The sequence below is a fragment of the Amblyomma americanum genome, chromosome 11 (assembly GCF_052857255.1).
Source record: "Amblyomma americanum isolate KBUSLIRL-KWMA chromosome 11, ASM5285725v1, whole genome shotgun sequence".
Classification (NCBI taxonomy): Eukaryota; Metazoa; Arthropoda; class Arachnida; order Ixodida; family Ixodidae; genus Amblyomma; species Amblyomma americanum.
Genome location: NC_135507.1, coordinates 85108994 through 85124021, shown reverse-complemented (window position 1 = coordinate 85124021; position 15028 = coordinate 85108994). Strand labels below are relative to the sequence as shown.

The 15028-nt window shown below is 48.8% G+C and overlaps 1 protein-coding gene and 1 long non-coding RNA gene across 2 annotated transcripts; one reads left to right on the top strand and one right to left on the bottom strand.

The window, feature by feature from the left end:
• The first annotated feature begins 110 nt into the window (after positions 1 to 110).
• LOC144110554 (uncharacterized) lies at positions 111 to 6709 on the top strand. Its single transcript, XR_013309863.1, has 3 exons — positions 111 to 954; positions 1659 to 1722; positions 6617 to 6709. It is a non-coding gene; the product is annotated as an uncharacterized LOC144110554 (long non-coding RNA).
• On the bottom strand, positions 6123 to 13477 carry LOC144110552 (uncharacterized). The gene is made up of 4 exons (XM_077643565.1): positions 13298 to 13477; positions 12158 to 12451; positions 8887 to 9133; positions 6123 to 8162 (listed from the first exon to the last, which is right to left on the bottom strand). The coding sequence occupies exons 2-4, from the start codon at positions 12447 to 12449 to the stop codon at positions 7841 to 7843; spliced, it is 861 nt and encodes a 286-aa protein (XP_077499691.1). The 5' UTR covers positions 12450 to 12451; positions 13298 to 13477; the 3' UTR covers positions 6123 to 7840.
• Between the last annotated feature and the right edge of the window lie 1551 nt (positions 13478 to 15028).

Genomic DNA, 15028 nt, shown 5'->3' with positions numbered 1-15028 from the left:
GGCGCGCTAGACAACAACAGCGCTCCTGCGAGGAAAAGCAACCAATGGGAGAAGCGCGCGCTCCATGTGGCAAGCTCACGTCAGCGCAGGGATCGAGCGGATGAAGCGATGATCAAGGCTGCGAGCCAGCTGAGCAGGGATAGAACTCCGTAGCATCCAAGGCTCCGGGTACCGCTACTGCAACCCTTGCCAAGCTCGTGCGCGCTCACTTTTGAAGCCCATCGCAGGCAGCGTCGACGTTGCCCTACGCGGTTCCGCTCGGTCGCCTCGGCGTCGGAGCATCGACCGCACGCATGAACGTGTTTCAGTTTCCCGCGCCCCACCGCTCACATCTCAATCCTGGGGCGTGCGCTCTTCCTGGCGAGCTGCCCCGCCGCTTTCGAACTCGACTGCCCCGTCGAGGAGAGGGGGAGTCGGATCACGCCGACACCACCCAAACAGGACCGCGTCAATCGGCAGCTGCACGGGACCTCCTCTCCCGCATCGGCGGCGCGGATGCACCTGGACCCTTCGCCTCCGCGAGGGCCTGTCGCAAGCGGGCTTCCCTCCGGCTTGCCATGTGTGCTTCGCGAAGCGTCCCAACTGGAGTTCTGCCGGCGTCGAACGCCCCCGATCGCAGCGGAGCGTCCCAGGAACCCACGCTTTGGCGGCTCGCTTGACTACTGCCGTCGTGGCGGAGCGGTGAAGTCGAAGCGCGCGGTTCGAATTCGTCCCGTTCAACACTACGGAGGTGCCTGTGGGACTCCAGCGGGGAGGCACGACCCATCGACTCCGGAGAGGCGCGGGCTGCGGCATGGCAGCGCGAGCGGTCAGGCGGACTATGTGAGCTGCCCGCGCGGCTCGGTCATGCATCTCGAGCTGTCCAACCATGATCGATCCCAAGGTGTTCGTCGCACTGCTCGTGCTCTGCACGGCGTTCATCATTGCCGCCGTCGTGGGTGCTGTCTGCTTTCTGTGAGTCCCCCCACGTTGAGCAAGACAACGCGCGCGAGTTCGTTTTGTATCCGGGCTCGCGTTCATAAGCTGCAGTTCGTCACGGACATGATTGGGTCGCTTTTGGACAGAACTGAGGAAGCCATTTGGAGAGAGGGAGAGAAAAAAAAAGAAAAAAAAGCAGCGCGAAAGACGACACGCGCAGAGAAGATCGCTTTCTTCGGTGGCGAGTAGCGGAAGCAAAAGAAAGGCCCTTACAGAGAAGCGATCCGCGCCGCCGAGAACCCGTTCGCGGTATACTCCTGGACGGTGGCCAAAGTTGCCGCTCTTCCGCGTTGCCGTCTCGATAGTCGTCGAGCGCGAAATGAGCGCTCTATGCGCGCAGGATTACGTCATGGTTAAAGCCTAGAAACTCGAGGAAATCAGCACTGCGCTCTGAAACCTTATTCCCCGTTGCCGACGCAGGCACTGAGATCGTGCCAAAGTGTCGCGAAATTTGCATATCATTGCAGAAACACACACGCACACGCGCGAACATTCTGCAAGGGGATTCAGCAGGGAAACACAGGCAGAAAACGGGACGCTTTTTTTAACCAACCAAAGAGGCGGCATATATCGCTGGACTGCGCAACTTCTCCATGTAGTGCCCACCGTGCTTCTTACGTTCCGAATAATCTCTAGGGGGTGGGGAACCTCCTGCTAAACTTTTCTGTTCTTGTTCACAGGTGTCGTGTTCTCAAGAAGGACTCTCGCAGGAGGCTCAAAGACGACTATGTCATAGTTCTTGATGTGAGTAATCCATTTTTTTTTCTACATGTGCACCGACATCTGCCACAGTGACCCAGGGTGCTGGTGGAAACAAATGTCCATTTCAATTCCCACTTAGCAGAAACCTCTGCAAAATGACCAGTGAACTGTAGTGACCGTATGCTAACTGTGAGGCAACAAGCTTCATGTCCACACCACCACCAAGGCCATGCCTCAACACAAGCACCAGGCATTATCAGGCAATGACTGCTTGTGAGAGTTAAAATTCAAGAAGGCATAAAATAAACGGGGACAACATTAATTAGCAGTGAAGTACACACCTCTGCATAACACACTCTGGTCAGAGAGTCAGTCCATCATACCATATTTTTCTCCTATGTGCCCCTTGGGTAGAGTCCTCCAGTATTTAAGACTAGTTACAAAGACCTACGGCAGCTTGAAAAGGACACCTATATTTGAAGTAGTAAACTGGCCTCATGCAGTCTCGGATCTGGATGGCTATGCAGGACACCACCTCCTTTGCACATCTGTTGCATTCAGGTGCACCGAAAACCATGTTCACTGAACATTTTTTGGTTCTTTCCACCTTCAACACCCCTAGTCCATAATATGCCGATATTGTTCATCTTTGCTATGCGTCAGCTGGATACTGTGCTCTGATCTTGCATTCCTCTTTCTTTCGCTCCCTTCATCCCTGTTCCCATTTTTTTCATCCCTGTTTTTTATGAGATAGCATTAGAGTTCACGTTGGGAGCCAAATCCACTGTCCGATGTCACGAAATTTGCTGATGGGTCGAGAGAGATCATGTGCTCTTGCAGTGTTTCACATGGCCACCGTATGATGAGCAACCTCCTACCCTAGGATGCAAATCTTGGAACCGTCACAGCATAGCGGATACCTGCTACTGCAGATAGCTATCCAAATATGGTGGTTGACGGACTGACAATTCTAAAGGAACCAACGCAAATGCACACAGAATGAAGTTACAGGAGAAGCTGGGACAAATGTGAAATCTAATGCTGTCACATTCCGCACTTGTGGGGGGGGGTGGGGGTTGAAGAGGGTCTTACAACAGAAAATATTTAATGAAGTCACATTTATGAAATCTGCAGGGAACATGTATTTTTGTGGGCCTATTCCAAATATCTAATTTATTTTATATGAAACAAGTCCTTGTGCAGTTATGTAATACTATGTCATGTACTATGTCATGTTACCACAGTGGTGGCCAAGTGATCCGAGCATCCGCCTCGCATGCGGGTGGTGCGGGGTTCGATCCCCAGTGCCGCCGGGTACTCACCGGCGAAACAATGGGTACAAGCTTTCCCCTGGTCTGGTGTTTGGCTTATTTAGGTTGAAATGCTTGGGAAATGGATCTTTGACCCCACCTTGAGAAATCAAAGATAGATACCTTTTGCCATGGTGCTCTCTGGCTATAGATGCTCTTGCGCCATAATAATCCACAATCATCACTATGTCATGTAAATTTTGCTGAAAGCATTCAATAATGGTGCAGAGAATTTGCTTAAATGAGTGCCATTGGTTTGTCTTGACATCAAGGAATGCAATAAGGGTAAAACTATTTCCCTGCTCAACATAGAAGCTTAGTAGTAGGGTTTTGAAGTTGCCAGTTCAGGAATGAGAAAAGTTTGTATTCAGAGTTTCTGAAGTGGCAGCTTTAAAACCCTATTACTGAACTTCCAGGATTTTACTATTTTTGCATTGATGTCAGGACAAACCAGTGGCATTCATTTCAGCAAGTTCCCTGCACTGAAATTTTCTGAAAGCTCTCGGCATAAACTTGCATAACATATTACATAAGTACACAAGGACTTGTTTTACATAAAACTAAATTGTATTTTTGGAATCAGTACAAAAAAATACATGTTCCCTGAAGATTTTATAAATGTGACTTGGTTAATAAAGTTATTTTGTTTCCAAGACACCCCCCCCCCCCTGGGGGGCACTACCCTAAAGATTGAACTTTTGAACAGCTCGCTTGATTTCATTGAAACTTGCAGGGCTGGATTATATCTGCTGGGGCCATCTCTGGAAAATTTCATAATTCTACATTAAGTATGAAGAATGTTATGCCACCTTTATGACAAGAATGACTATGCTTGCTTAGGAAAGCTATATTTCCTGAATTAAAAGGGCAATTTTCCCAATTTTTTGTTATGTGGTCTTAGGAATGTCTGGAGCACACAACTGTGAAATTATTTTACTTAGTTTTGCTATATTTTAAAAGAATGCTATGCTAAAAGAATGGCACTGGTTTTTCATTTTGCATCTTTTTTTTACTCTTTTAGTGTGAAAAAAAAAAAAGGAATAGACAAACCGAGTGCACAGTTGTGTTCCTCACAAAATTTATCTCCAGAAAGCCTGCTACAATGCAAAATTAAGTAATATTGGAATGATAGTTTTCCCGAGCTGACACTGTTGAAAAAAAAAAAAAACGGGAATTGAGAAAAATGCACGCACAAGAATGAAAATCACCTCACTTATTTCAGCACTGCAATATTCGAGAAAACCCCCCAGCCAAATAATGAAATTTGTCATAAATGGTCCCAGCAGTGATACTATAAGTTAGTCCCGAAAGTTTCAATGAAATCAAGCAAGCGGTTCAAAAGCTCACTCTGTGATGTTAGTGCACGTTAAAAGAACCTCAGGTGGTCGAAATTTCCGGAGCCTTTCACTGCAGTATCTCCTATAGCCCGAGTTGCTTTGGGACATTAAACCCCCATAAACAAACCATAAACCAAAAGCTCACTCTTTAGGGTGGTGTACCCAAGAAAAGTATGTCAGTGCAAGCAACCTGGGTGGGGCCTTTCTGGCAATGGGAAGAGTAGCCCAACATGTGCTGCAGTATTGTAGATGCTGAAGCAGAGACTTGAAAAGCAAAAGCAGAGTGGATGTTTCTTCCCTTCATTTTTTCTCTGAATTAATGTACAACTATTTAGTGCAGCAGACAGGTTACATTTCTACTCCTGTCTGAACACGAGAGCAGTAAGGTCCTTTCAAAGGATACCAAGGGCTACTCTGTTCATTTTCTTTGTTTGTAGTAAAAAATGGATTGCATGGCTCTTCCTGGCTGCGTTGATATTTGTTTGGCAACAAAGCACTCATTTAATGCAGAGAAAGTTAAATTCAGAAATGCAAAACTTTTTCTCCACTACTTGATTCAAACACACGGCATCAAGATCAGAAGGATGACCTTTCGAAAGTGACTGGCAGTGCAGTCTAACATCAGAGATCCTTTGGCGTCATCACAGTTTGCCAGTAGCCACGTTTCGACTTTTTGGCCTTTTCTAGCTTGCGAGAGCTGTTTTCATAAAATTCGCCATTTGTCATTGGAACAGAATATTCTATCGAAACGGGTTGAATTAAATTTGTCCTCAGCATTGCTTTACGAGTTGGTACAGTGTGCTTTTGATTCCTCCCCACCCCCAAAAGCCGGCGGTGTTTATAGCGCAGAATGGTGTGACATCATTGCTGCGTCATCACATGATGTCGCATCAGGCGATGTGAATCTCAGCTCTAAATGTCAAGGGTCACATGACCGCTGGTCAGAGGTCACGCTAGTTGCTCATTAGATATACCCCCATGCCATACTTTGTATATCATGGCTATGGCAGAATGAGCAAGACCTAGTTTGGCGTTGCTAGGCTGAAGGTCAAAGCGACGAACCGACTCTAAATTAGAAGTTGTACCTCGCATAGTGAAAAGACTCCAGAAGACTGCACTAGCAGAGCTGCCGTCAAGTTTCGCCTGTGCGCTTTGCCAGCTGTAAACACAATCATGTACGATCGCGACGAAAAGAAACACGAACAATGCGACGCCTACGCGCTCCGCTGTTCGAATTTCTTTTGATTGCGCTTTTACTGGGCGGTACGAAAAAGACATTAGAGTCCTCCTAGAATGCACCACGGACGACTCTGCCGCCCTTTGCCTACCAGTGAAGTAAAGGCGTGATGAAAAGAAATGATAATAGTAGTGGAGCGCCTAGGCTTCGCTCTGTTCGCGTTTCTTTCCATCGCCCCGGTACTTCCTGGTAGTACATCAAACCAGTACTTTGAAGTGCTCGTAGTTCTTTGCAGTAGTCTGAAAACTGGCTTCCTGGGATCCTCTCAAACAACAGCAGGCCACAAGTTTGTAGCTTGATTTTGCAAGCCATGCAACTTACCTGGCAAATGCACCTTGCAACTTACCTGACTAACGCAGTTCACGTCACTCCGTACACTGTGTGTCAGAAACGTTTATGGTGCTTGCTGTTAGGGAGTAAAGGGCATTCCACAAAAGGCATTTTGTGCAAAATAAATACGGGGAGGTAAACAGGAACCTGATAAACAGGCTGATAATAAACAGGAACCTGTATCCAACATCTTGCAGTCAGATCTTCAGACACTCAAGGCCATCAAAATCAACATTACTTTTGTCAGCCTTTATCACTTGCCAAATGGCAAACCAAAAGAGACATCACCGTCATACTCATAAGGTCTTCGGGAAAAGAAATGTCCACCGTTCCTAAGTGCGGAACACAAAAGGAGGCAAGAAATTTCTGGCCAGTTTTTCGCACTAGTATGCTCCCTCTAGTTTCAACGGACTCTTGAAAAAACAGACGAGATGGTATAAAAATGATGCATGGAAGAAATTCTGGATGGAGACTGCAGTGCTAAGAAAAAATTTTCACAGCTTCCTCACACATCATTCAGTCGGTATAGTTTCAAAAGCTGCCACTATGTGAACCACTGTCATCATTGTTAAAAAAAACTGCAAGCACAGTGTGGCAGTATGTTCTAGATACTCCTAGTAGAGAAAAATAAACGGCACCAGGGTCTAAAAGGCAGAGCTGCTGTTGAATACTGTCTTCAGCGACCGATCCACTCTCCACCTTGCTACTCTCCTCCTTTCCAGGGAACGGAACCACCACCCCCGTACACCTGGAGGAGTGCGCGCTCGGACATGCGTCAATAAATAGCCTTTCTTCTTGTTTCTGTGCGGAACCGAGAGGCCGGAAGTCACTTGAGATCATTCGGGAGGCGCTTGCACCGCTGGGTGGCACTGCTTCCCGCTACGCCGCTCCAAAGTCCTCCAGCCCGGCCAGTTGCGAGAATGCCCAGAAACCCATGGGTATGGGTAACCGGGGGCAGTCTAGGGGCATCAACACTATTCTTATGCAGCTACACTTACTTTTTTCTGGCAATTTGTCAGCAAGTGTGCGCAGAACATTCAATGCTTCTAGTGTTTTGCCAATGAGACGTCAACATGCTAACTGTTTCTTTTTTTCAAAGTTGTGCTCTCCTTGATACAAGCAAGCCTGCCAATAGCCTTTGCCCTAATTGGCATAACAAAAGCCATTCGGACACAACAGGTCATATAGGGTCGCATAGGTTAGAATGAAATGCTGGAATGGACCAGCAAGGATGTTTCAGGGCATTTTATGCAGATCTATCTGTAGTTCCAGGCCTTCCCCAGGCTCCCTCACATGCTCTTAGCATTCTAGGGAATTCCAGGGCACACGTTCTGCAACTGGACAGACTGAATGACTGTGACGCGTGAGCTTCTACGAAGCATTGCACAGACAAGTTTGCTCACTTAGGTCCATGCTACCATGCACAAGGGCACGGCAGAACCTGCACTATCCTCCGTCAAACTTGACTGCACTGCATATGTGGAGCCGTGTCCTCGAAGCCATGTGTGCAGAAGTGCAAGATGTAACCATTTCAGTTCTTCCGTGCTGGCCCCAGAACGTGCTGTGATTGTGCAGTATTGTGATCCACCGGCGCACCACTTTAGTTCGCTGACCCATGCAGTCAGCACACGCAGTTGGGGCAGTGACGAAAGCGCTGGAGTGGTGCCTCAAAACCGGACGGCACCACACTGGAGCAAATGGGCACAGCAAGGCTTTCTGGTGTGCATCCTGCTGCACCCAATCACCATTAGCACCGGTGAATTGTGCAGCCTCCAGTGAAGGCTGCACCAAAGGCGTCCACACACTCTGTTCCAAGTTCGTCTCGGTTGCAGCCAACGCGGGGGGTGGGGAAAAGGGTGCTCCGGCCACCCCCAGTGTCTGGAAGCAGAGTGCACGCAGTGTCTCTCTGACTAGGGGCACGGTTCGGTCCAGATGAGTCCGGCATGTCAGCCCTCCTCATCGATGTGCGCGGTGTCCTCCCCAGGGCCACTGGCCAGGGTGGCGGTTAAGGACTGGCCCCGCTCGAGCAGCTCGAGACGCTCTGGGTTAGCCATGCTTCTCCGGATGGCTGCGGGGTCCTTGCGGCTCCACTTGAGCAGTTCGTCGTGCATCTTGGCCGCACGGGTTGGGTTGAGCGTCCAGAGGCAGCCCTTCCGCTGTTGTGCCCCGGGCTTCTCGATCTTCTCGAAGCACTTGTTCAGGGACAGGTTGTGGCGCACCGAGTTCTTCCAGCCGCTAGGTGCTGTCCGGAAGTATGGGAAGTTCTCTCTGCATCGAGTGACCACCCGGACAGAATGTCAGAGTGCTGGCTGCTACGCAACTGCAGCCAGTTTTCCACAACGGCACCTAAAACCTGTGCCTGCTGCATCTGGCATAGCAGAGTGTAGATAGGAGCAACAGTTCCTGGGTTATTGCACACTTTTTGAATCGTGTATATCTCACCCACTTTCTGTCATGCAGTGTGCCTATTATTACACCTTGACTAATGTTATTTGGTGCATTATGCAACATCAATTGAGTCACGAAACATCACACAAATGCAGTGCATACATCAGTTGACGCACGCATGCCAGTACAACCACAACACATTATTTCTGGCAGCCACTAACTAAAGCGAAGCAAGCACCAATTCCAAACAAAAAAAAAAGAAAGGACATTGTTCATCATTCCCTAATGTTTGAGCATGTGCAAACACTCTAAATATGCAACACTTTTCGTATCGTTTAGATTATTTAGCAACATGACGCTTGGAACTAGCATCAATCAGGGAGTTTAAATCAATTTCGCATTACATTCATCGTTCCACTGCTTCATGGGCTTCTTGTGGGTGGCTGACTCCCTCGCAGGGGCTTCAACGGATAGTGCCAGCATTTTCGCCAAGTGCCATTAGTATTGATATCGCAGTAGAAGTGAAATTAATGGCACTCTGTGAACCCAGCCTGCTACGTAGGGTTGGGATGCAGTGAAAGCCAGCTACAAAAATACCACTCACGTCATGAAACTGTAGATCTCATTGACGGGAAGGCTCCCGGTGCTGCTATTGCGCAGCGCCATGGCAATGAGACACGAGTATGAGTAGGCCGGCTTGGGGTAAGCACCGGGTGCCAGGGGGTCCTCGGCCGGTGCTACATCGTGCAGCGAGGCCACCACTGCTGCGTCATCGTCTGGGGACGACGGTGACATTGGGCGCACGGTCAGCTGTTCCAACGAAGTTGATGACATCGTCTGCACAGTGGGTGCTGCCACCCCCCCAGGTAGTGCAATGGTAAGTATGACAAGGTAGCTTGATTCAACCACAGACTACCTTCACTCATTCAAGTACTACTCTACACACAGCTATAGTCAGCAATGCCTTGAATGATCACTAGTACTAGCGAGAGTCGCTCGCAGTCTCATGGATCAAGCCACCTCGTCCTGGAACTGCTAAATGTTGCATCACTCGGAGCACCTCATAAAATACTTCGTCTGGCTGAACCGCCAGATTGCTTGTGCGCAAATTATGCAAATAAATGAGACTTCGCAAGCTAGCTGGATGCCCAGTTTGGGTGAAGTACATGCCTGTTTTGGTCGAATCTAAAGTCTGCATCATCTGCAGGGATAAGAAGAAAAAAATCTCGCAGGACGTTTACGAATATGTAACGCGAGATTCAGCGATAGCTGCGTGGGCATGTGTTCCAAACAGAGCCACCCCCGGCTTATGCGACCCAGGTTGACCGTGATATAATGTGAGTGCGTTTATGACCGGCAGGTCATCCACCTGGATATCATTAATGCACCCACCGGTTACGCTAACGGCGACAATGCGCAAGCCAGGGGCAAGCGCCTAACAGCTATCGCTGTAAAAGAAAAAGCTTCCCGCAGCAGCTGTACGTATTAGAAGTGCCATCACTAAGCCTACAAGCAGATGACAGAAAAATCGTCCCCCTGGGCCTTTGCCAAGCTTTGTGCACAGCTTTTAAGCCCAGGGTGACCAGTCAGATTTTTCTGGTAAATAAACAGCATTGATTGATTGATTGGTTGATGTCTGCTTTTGTCCCCCTGTAACCAATGAGAGATGTCACCGCACAATCAGCTGCTGTTTTCTGGTTCAGCATTTCTGCACACACTGCAGACTTTTCATTCATTCTGGCCGAAACGAGCGAGTACGTACATCAGACTACTACATCGAGCAAACTCGGTGGAAAATGTCACTTGTCTGCAAAGCTTAAGTGCGAACAAGCCAGTGGTTTAGCTGGTAGAAGCGTCCTAGGACAGCCTCTGAGTGACTCAACAGTCGGCACTGTTTTCGTGTGCGTTGAGTGCACACATATTGCATGACAGAGCAGAGCAATGCGTTTACTCGCACACATACCCCTGTCAATATCCATTCGACATCACAAAGCAGTCAAATGAACTAACGTGAACAAACAAAACAAATTGTGTAACCAGTTTCACGACAGAAACTCGGGTGGCAGCCTTTCTGTGGATACAAGGTAGCATGGCATGCTTAGATGCTGTTCTGAAGCAACTTTATGAGTGCAATACAACAGGCCAGGCACATCGTACCCAACGAAAAGGCATCGGCAGCAGATCACCACACTCTGAGCTGAATCAGCCAATTTTTGAACCAGTTGGCAAAGGACAAGGTTAATTGCAGAGACATAGGAGAGGCCTTTGCGCTGCAGTGGGTGCAGTCAGGCTGATGATGATGGTTATTGGGCAAGTTGGCACTGCACAGTAATAGTCATGGTTCAAAAAGTCGGTGAACTTGCATGTGTTCGTCTTGCTGTTGTTGCCTTTGTGCTGCACCTATGGGCTCAACTACGCAGATCTTATTATAAAAATTTAGTGCATTGTTTTCAGTATTTATCTGAGGACATAATTTGTTTTTTTCTGTGAATATATTTTTTCATAAAAGAAGTACAGTCTTTTTTGGCATATATATGTGGTATTATTGTGCAGCCAAAAGTGATCTAGAGTTTATCTTTCATTTTATTTTTAGCACAGGCAACTGACGTGTCTAATTAAGGCCCATATGTTTGTATTTAGAGCTGCGTTTGCAGGACGATATGCTATGACCACATGAAAAACGAAGTGATCGAACTGCCATTTGATCATTATGGACACCAGAGCACGGCACTGTTTCTCAATGGTTGTGCACGGTTTTGCATCAACGGAGTGTTTTTATGGTTACAAACATTGTCAGTGTCCTTATATGCAGAGGGAAAAGTTCTTTCAATAAAAGTTCTTTTTGGGCTAGTCGGTGCATTTCGAACCAATGAGAAGGAGCAGCGCCAAAGCATGCAACCACACACGAAGAAAGGGCAAGATACAAGCGCTTGTATCCTGTCCTTTCTTCGTGTGTGGTTGCATGCTTTGGCGCTGCTCCTTTTCTTTAGTTCGAAAAGTTCCTTAACCAAACAATGACCCCAAGTAGAAGATGACAGTCTTTGGAAAGGAGGTGTTTTAAATACATGTGTTCCCATGTCTTAATAAACAGTTCAAAGTGGTGCCTGTGCTCTTTGTCCTGGTTTTTTCGTTGTTGCTGTTGTTTGTGTAGATGGTGGTAACGTAACAACTTTTATTTGAAAGAAAAATAAGTCCTCTGGCTATATTTGGCCAGTTGGTTGAGCAACCCACATACAGGCCTCCCATGAGGAGAGGGATGGGCTGGGGGCATCCCCACAGGTAGGTCATGACGGTGGCCTTGGCCGCCCACATGTTGAGCAAAATGGGAGCGAGTGAGATGTAGCAGTCTGTGTGCAGTTGTCGCCAGACCGCACTGTATTCTGAACCTAGTGTGCATGAGGTGGAGCTAAAAACATTTATTTAAGGTTAGTTATAGCCGTCCGTGATAGGCGGAGTCCCTATAGCTGACCGTGCCTGCTCGCCCGATCAGTGATTGCTGGTTGCTCGGGTCTGAGCCCTACCGGACAGCCTCGTAGGAGGAGAATGAAGGGTGGGAGATGGGTGTTTGGTTCCCTGGTGGGTTCAGGAACTCCCAGACAAGAGTGATGGAGTGTGCTGGGTTTGGACTGTTGCACTGCAGACAGCATTCGAGGCGTTGCATGAGGAAGAGAAGGTGCTTGTGAAAAATTTTAGGGTACGTGATAGCCTGGAGCCAGGCAATGGCATCAGTCCTATTGAGGGTTTTGCGGTAGTGCCTGGTCTAAGAATTAGCCTAGCCATAACCGTGATCATAAGTGCGCTGCCCTTCGGTTTGCCCGCAAAACAGAACTAGTGCTCCCGCTGCACTGGGCGTATATCACACGTCGCTCGGTCACCTGAGGTGGCCGCTGTGACGGCCGCCGCCAGGGTGACGTTCAGCTGAAGCGTGGCCGGTGTCGCCGAGTTCCGGTGCGGCGGCAGCCCCGTCTGCGGGTCGACCAGCAGGCCCTCGAGGCCGTCCAGCTCCGAGATGAGCGAGATGCCCGTGGACCAGACCGAGGGGGGCTCGAACGCGTCCAGCGAGTCGTCGCCCAAGCCGCACCGGAGCTCGCCCGCCGGCGATAGCTCGGCACGCATGTCCGACTCGATCATCTCCTGCAGCTTGAACGCCTCCTCGTACAGCTCCATGCCTGCGACCGGTGATTCGGCCCCGCGGGTTTAGCCGCACGACTGCAGCGATCATGAACTGATCCGGAGAGCCAACTCGGACTGAGGAAAAGTTGGCACTGACACAGAACCGCTCCCGATATTCAGGCCCGCATTTCCGACGCGCTGATTGAGGCAAACAGACACAATGCGCGATATCAAAAGACACACACTGGCGCAACGCAGGTTCCTCCGGTGCCGTTACCGAGAGGCCTTCGGGGTTATTCAAACGAGCGCGCAGCATTCGCTCCATCGGCAAGAACTCTCCTCGGGACCATAACGGCGCGACCAGTATCAATGAATATTTATTTTCTCCAACGACAGCTCGAGTGGCACCTAAAAGTGATGCGGCGCGACGCAGAGCAGCAACTGAATAGCGCGGAATCTTCCCGCCGAAGATGAATTTGCGTTCAGTTTCCAGCACGATTGGACTGTCTCTAAGGTCGGTATGAAGCCCCACAGGCGCAGGCAAACGGTAATGCGACATATAATAACACCACTCGGCACCGTCGGTGTGACAGCGCGTGGACGCGAGACGGCTTCAAACCAGGCGCCTCTTGTTGGCAGCCAGCGCGCAGCGGACCTTCTCCGAAATGTCCGCGCACCAGCCAGTTACGCACGGTACTGGTTTCGTCGACGCTATGCGCGCACGACCGCGAACTGATATTCTCACCACGATAATTATGCAAAATAAAGCGAAAAATTCAACTCTGCCGTTCAGGAAGGTCGTTAAACGGTGCGGCGGACATACACGTCGCTATGACGCCCGGAAGGGGCTTTGTTTCGGAGGCGCGCGCGAGGATCAGTGGCGCTCTCGTTGAACGACTCACCTGGCTGTCGCGTGTTTCGCTGCGGACGGTGGTCTCAAGATGTTTCCGGATGTTCACATTGGTTCCACCAGCCGATTTTCCACGGGACAATGCGATGCAAAGGCAAATCTACGGCCGCACAACAGCGCACCTCGAAATTTCGTTGCACGGACTCAGGACAAAGGGGAACCGAATTTGAAAACGACGGTCCGCGATTGGTCGGCGCCTGTCACGTGGCGCGGGAAGGCCTCGCGCCCATTGGTCAGAGCAGCGACCATGGTAGAAGGTGTGGCAAAAAGCACATGGAGTTGTATTCGTGCGGAAAGGAGGTTCGGAGAGACAGTACACCAAAACAAAAGGCCAGAACGCAGGAAAAATGGTCAGCTGAGCGCGCCGTTTGTGCGTTTGTTGTTTCGTACTGTACGCAGTGCGCCCAGCTGCTGCCTCCTCTCTGCTGTGCCGTGCGTCCGGCTCCAGCCGACGCGCCATTTCTGTTGAAACTTTGTTGGCAGCTGTTGAAATCAACGGGTGCTACGTGTGTGTGCGCATATGACATCAGTCGCATCCTTGGCTCACGTACGACGAGGGTTGTGTCGCCAAACATGCACGGGCACTACGGGTGCGGGAGGTTTTCAAACGACGGATAGAAACCTCGCAAAAGGCATCTACAACCTCGTACTGCCGTAAAAGCGCGGATGTCACAAACAGCAGAAATCACAAATGCCGCTGATCCAGTGCCAAAACCGTGTGAACGAAGGTCATGGTACGGCAAAATGCAAACCTAGTACGATTACTCCGTAAATATATAAAGACCAACAGGCGTACCCGCAAGACACGATGCGTTATTTTAGTATGGAGATGGAGCGAGCCTCAACAACAAAAGGCCGCGTCAGCCTCTATGGTAAAGCATCTGGCAGGAAAAGTTTCTTGACAAGTGACTGAAATGGCATGCATGATGACCTTCTATTGAAAAGCATGCGACCTCTGCGCTTCGGTTCAGCACGCCAGGTCATTGGGGTGTTTTCTCGGATACCACTAGCACTTAAATGCAAGGTACAGAACATAATCAAGGGTTTGGTGGAATACCACTTGGCAAGGAGCAAACACTGCGGAAATAATAAATCCACACTCGCCGCAAGAGTGAACATAACGTCAAGTCAAAGGTTTTCATAAACACAAGTCTGTAAGGTGTACTATATGATGCAGGCATGCAGTTCTCACAAGTGGAATTTTTGACGGCATATCTACATAAGGACAATAATCCCCCTTTTTTTTTTTTCAGAACAAGGCATACAAAAACTGGTCAAAACTGGTTGGCCTGTACACACTTTGCAGCCTTCCTTTTTTAGAGCTGAAAAAGTTGCATGGTCATCAAATATTTTGATCAGTTGACGCATGTAATCATGATGTCCATAACTCCACTGCTGTCAGATAAATTAAGCGGAAACATTTGCTGTGAGTGAATAAATTTGTGTCCATTCTGAGCGTGTTTCAAGACCATGTTCTATTTCCAACAACTAGATCTGCTTGAAATGTGTCAAGAAAAACACCTTCCAAAAACATCCATTCCTTCACCGCAAAACCATTCATGCAGTTTAAGAAAAATGTCTTGTTCTGCATTGCAGCCAGTACAGTGTGACACATTAACTCATGAACTTTGTGTGCCCAATAATGTAATTCAAAGAAGTACATGATTCTCTACATAAACAATGAGTAAATATGCAAGTGAACACTGCACAATATCATTGTTGC

Coding starts and splice junctions, on each gene's coding strand:
- LOC144110552 (XM_077643565.1), bottom strand. CDS start 12,449: ATGGAGCTGTACGAGGAGGCGTTCAAGCTGCAGGAGATGATCGAGTCG. Junction 9,134..12,157: donor CGTCACAGCGGCCACCTCAG/GTGACCGAGCGA, acceptor GGGGGGTGGCAG/CACCCACTGTGCAGACGATG. Junction 8,163..8,886: donor GAGATCTACAGTTTCATGAC/GTGAGTGGTATT, acceptor CACTCGATGCAG/AGAGAACTTCCCATACTTCC.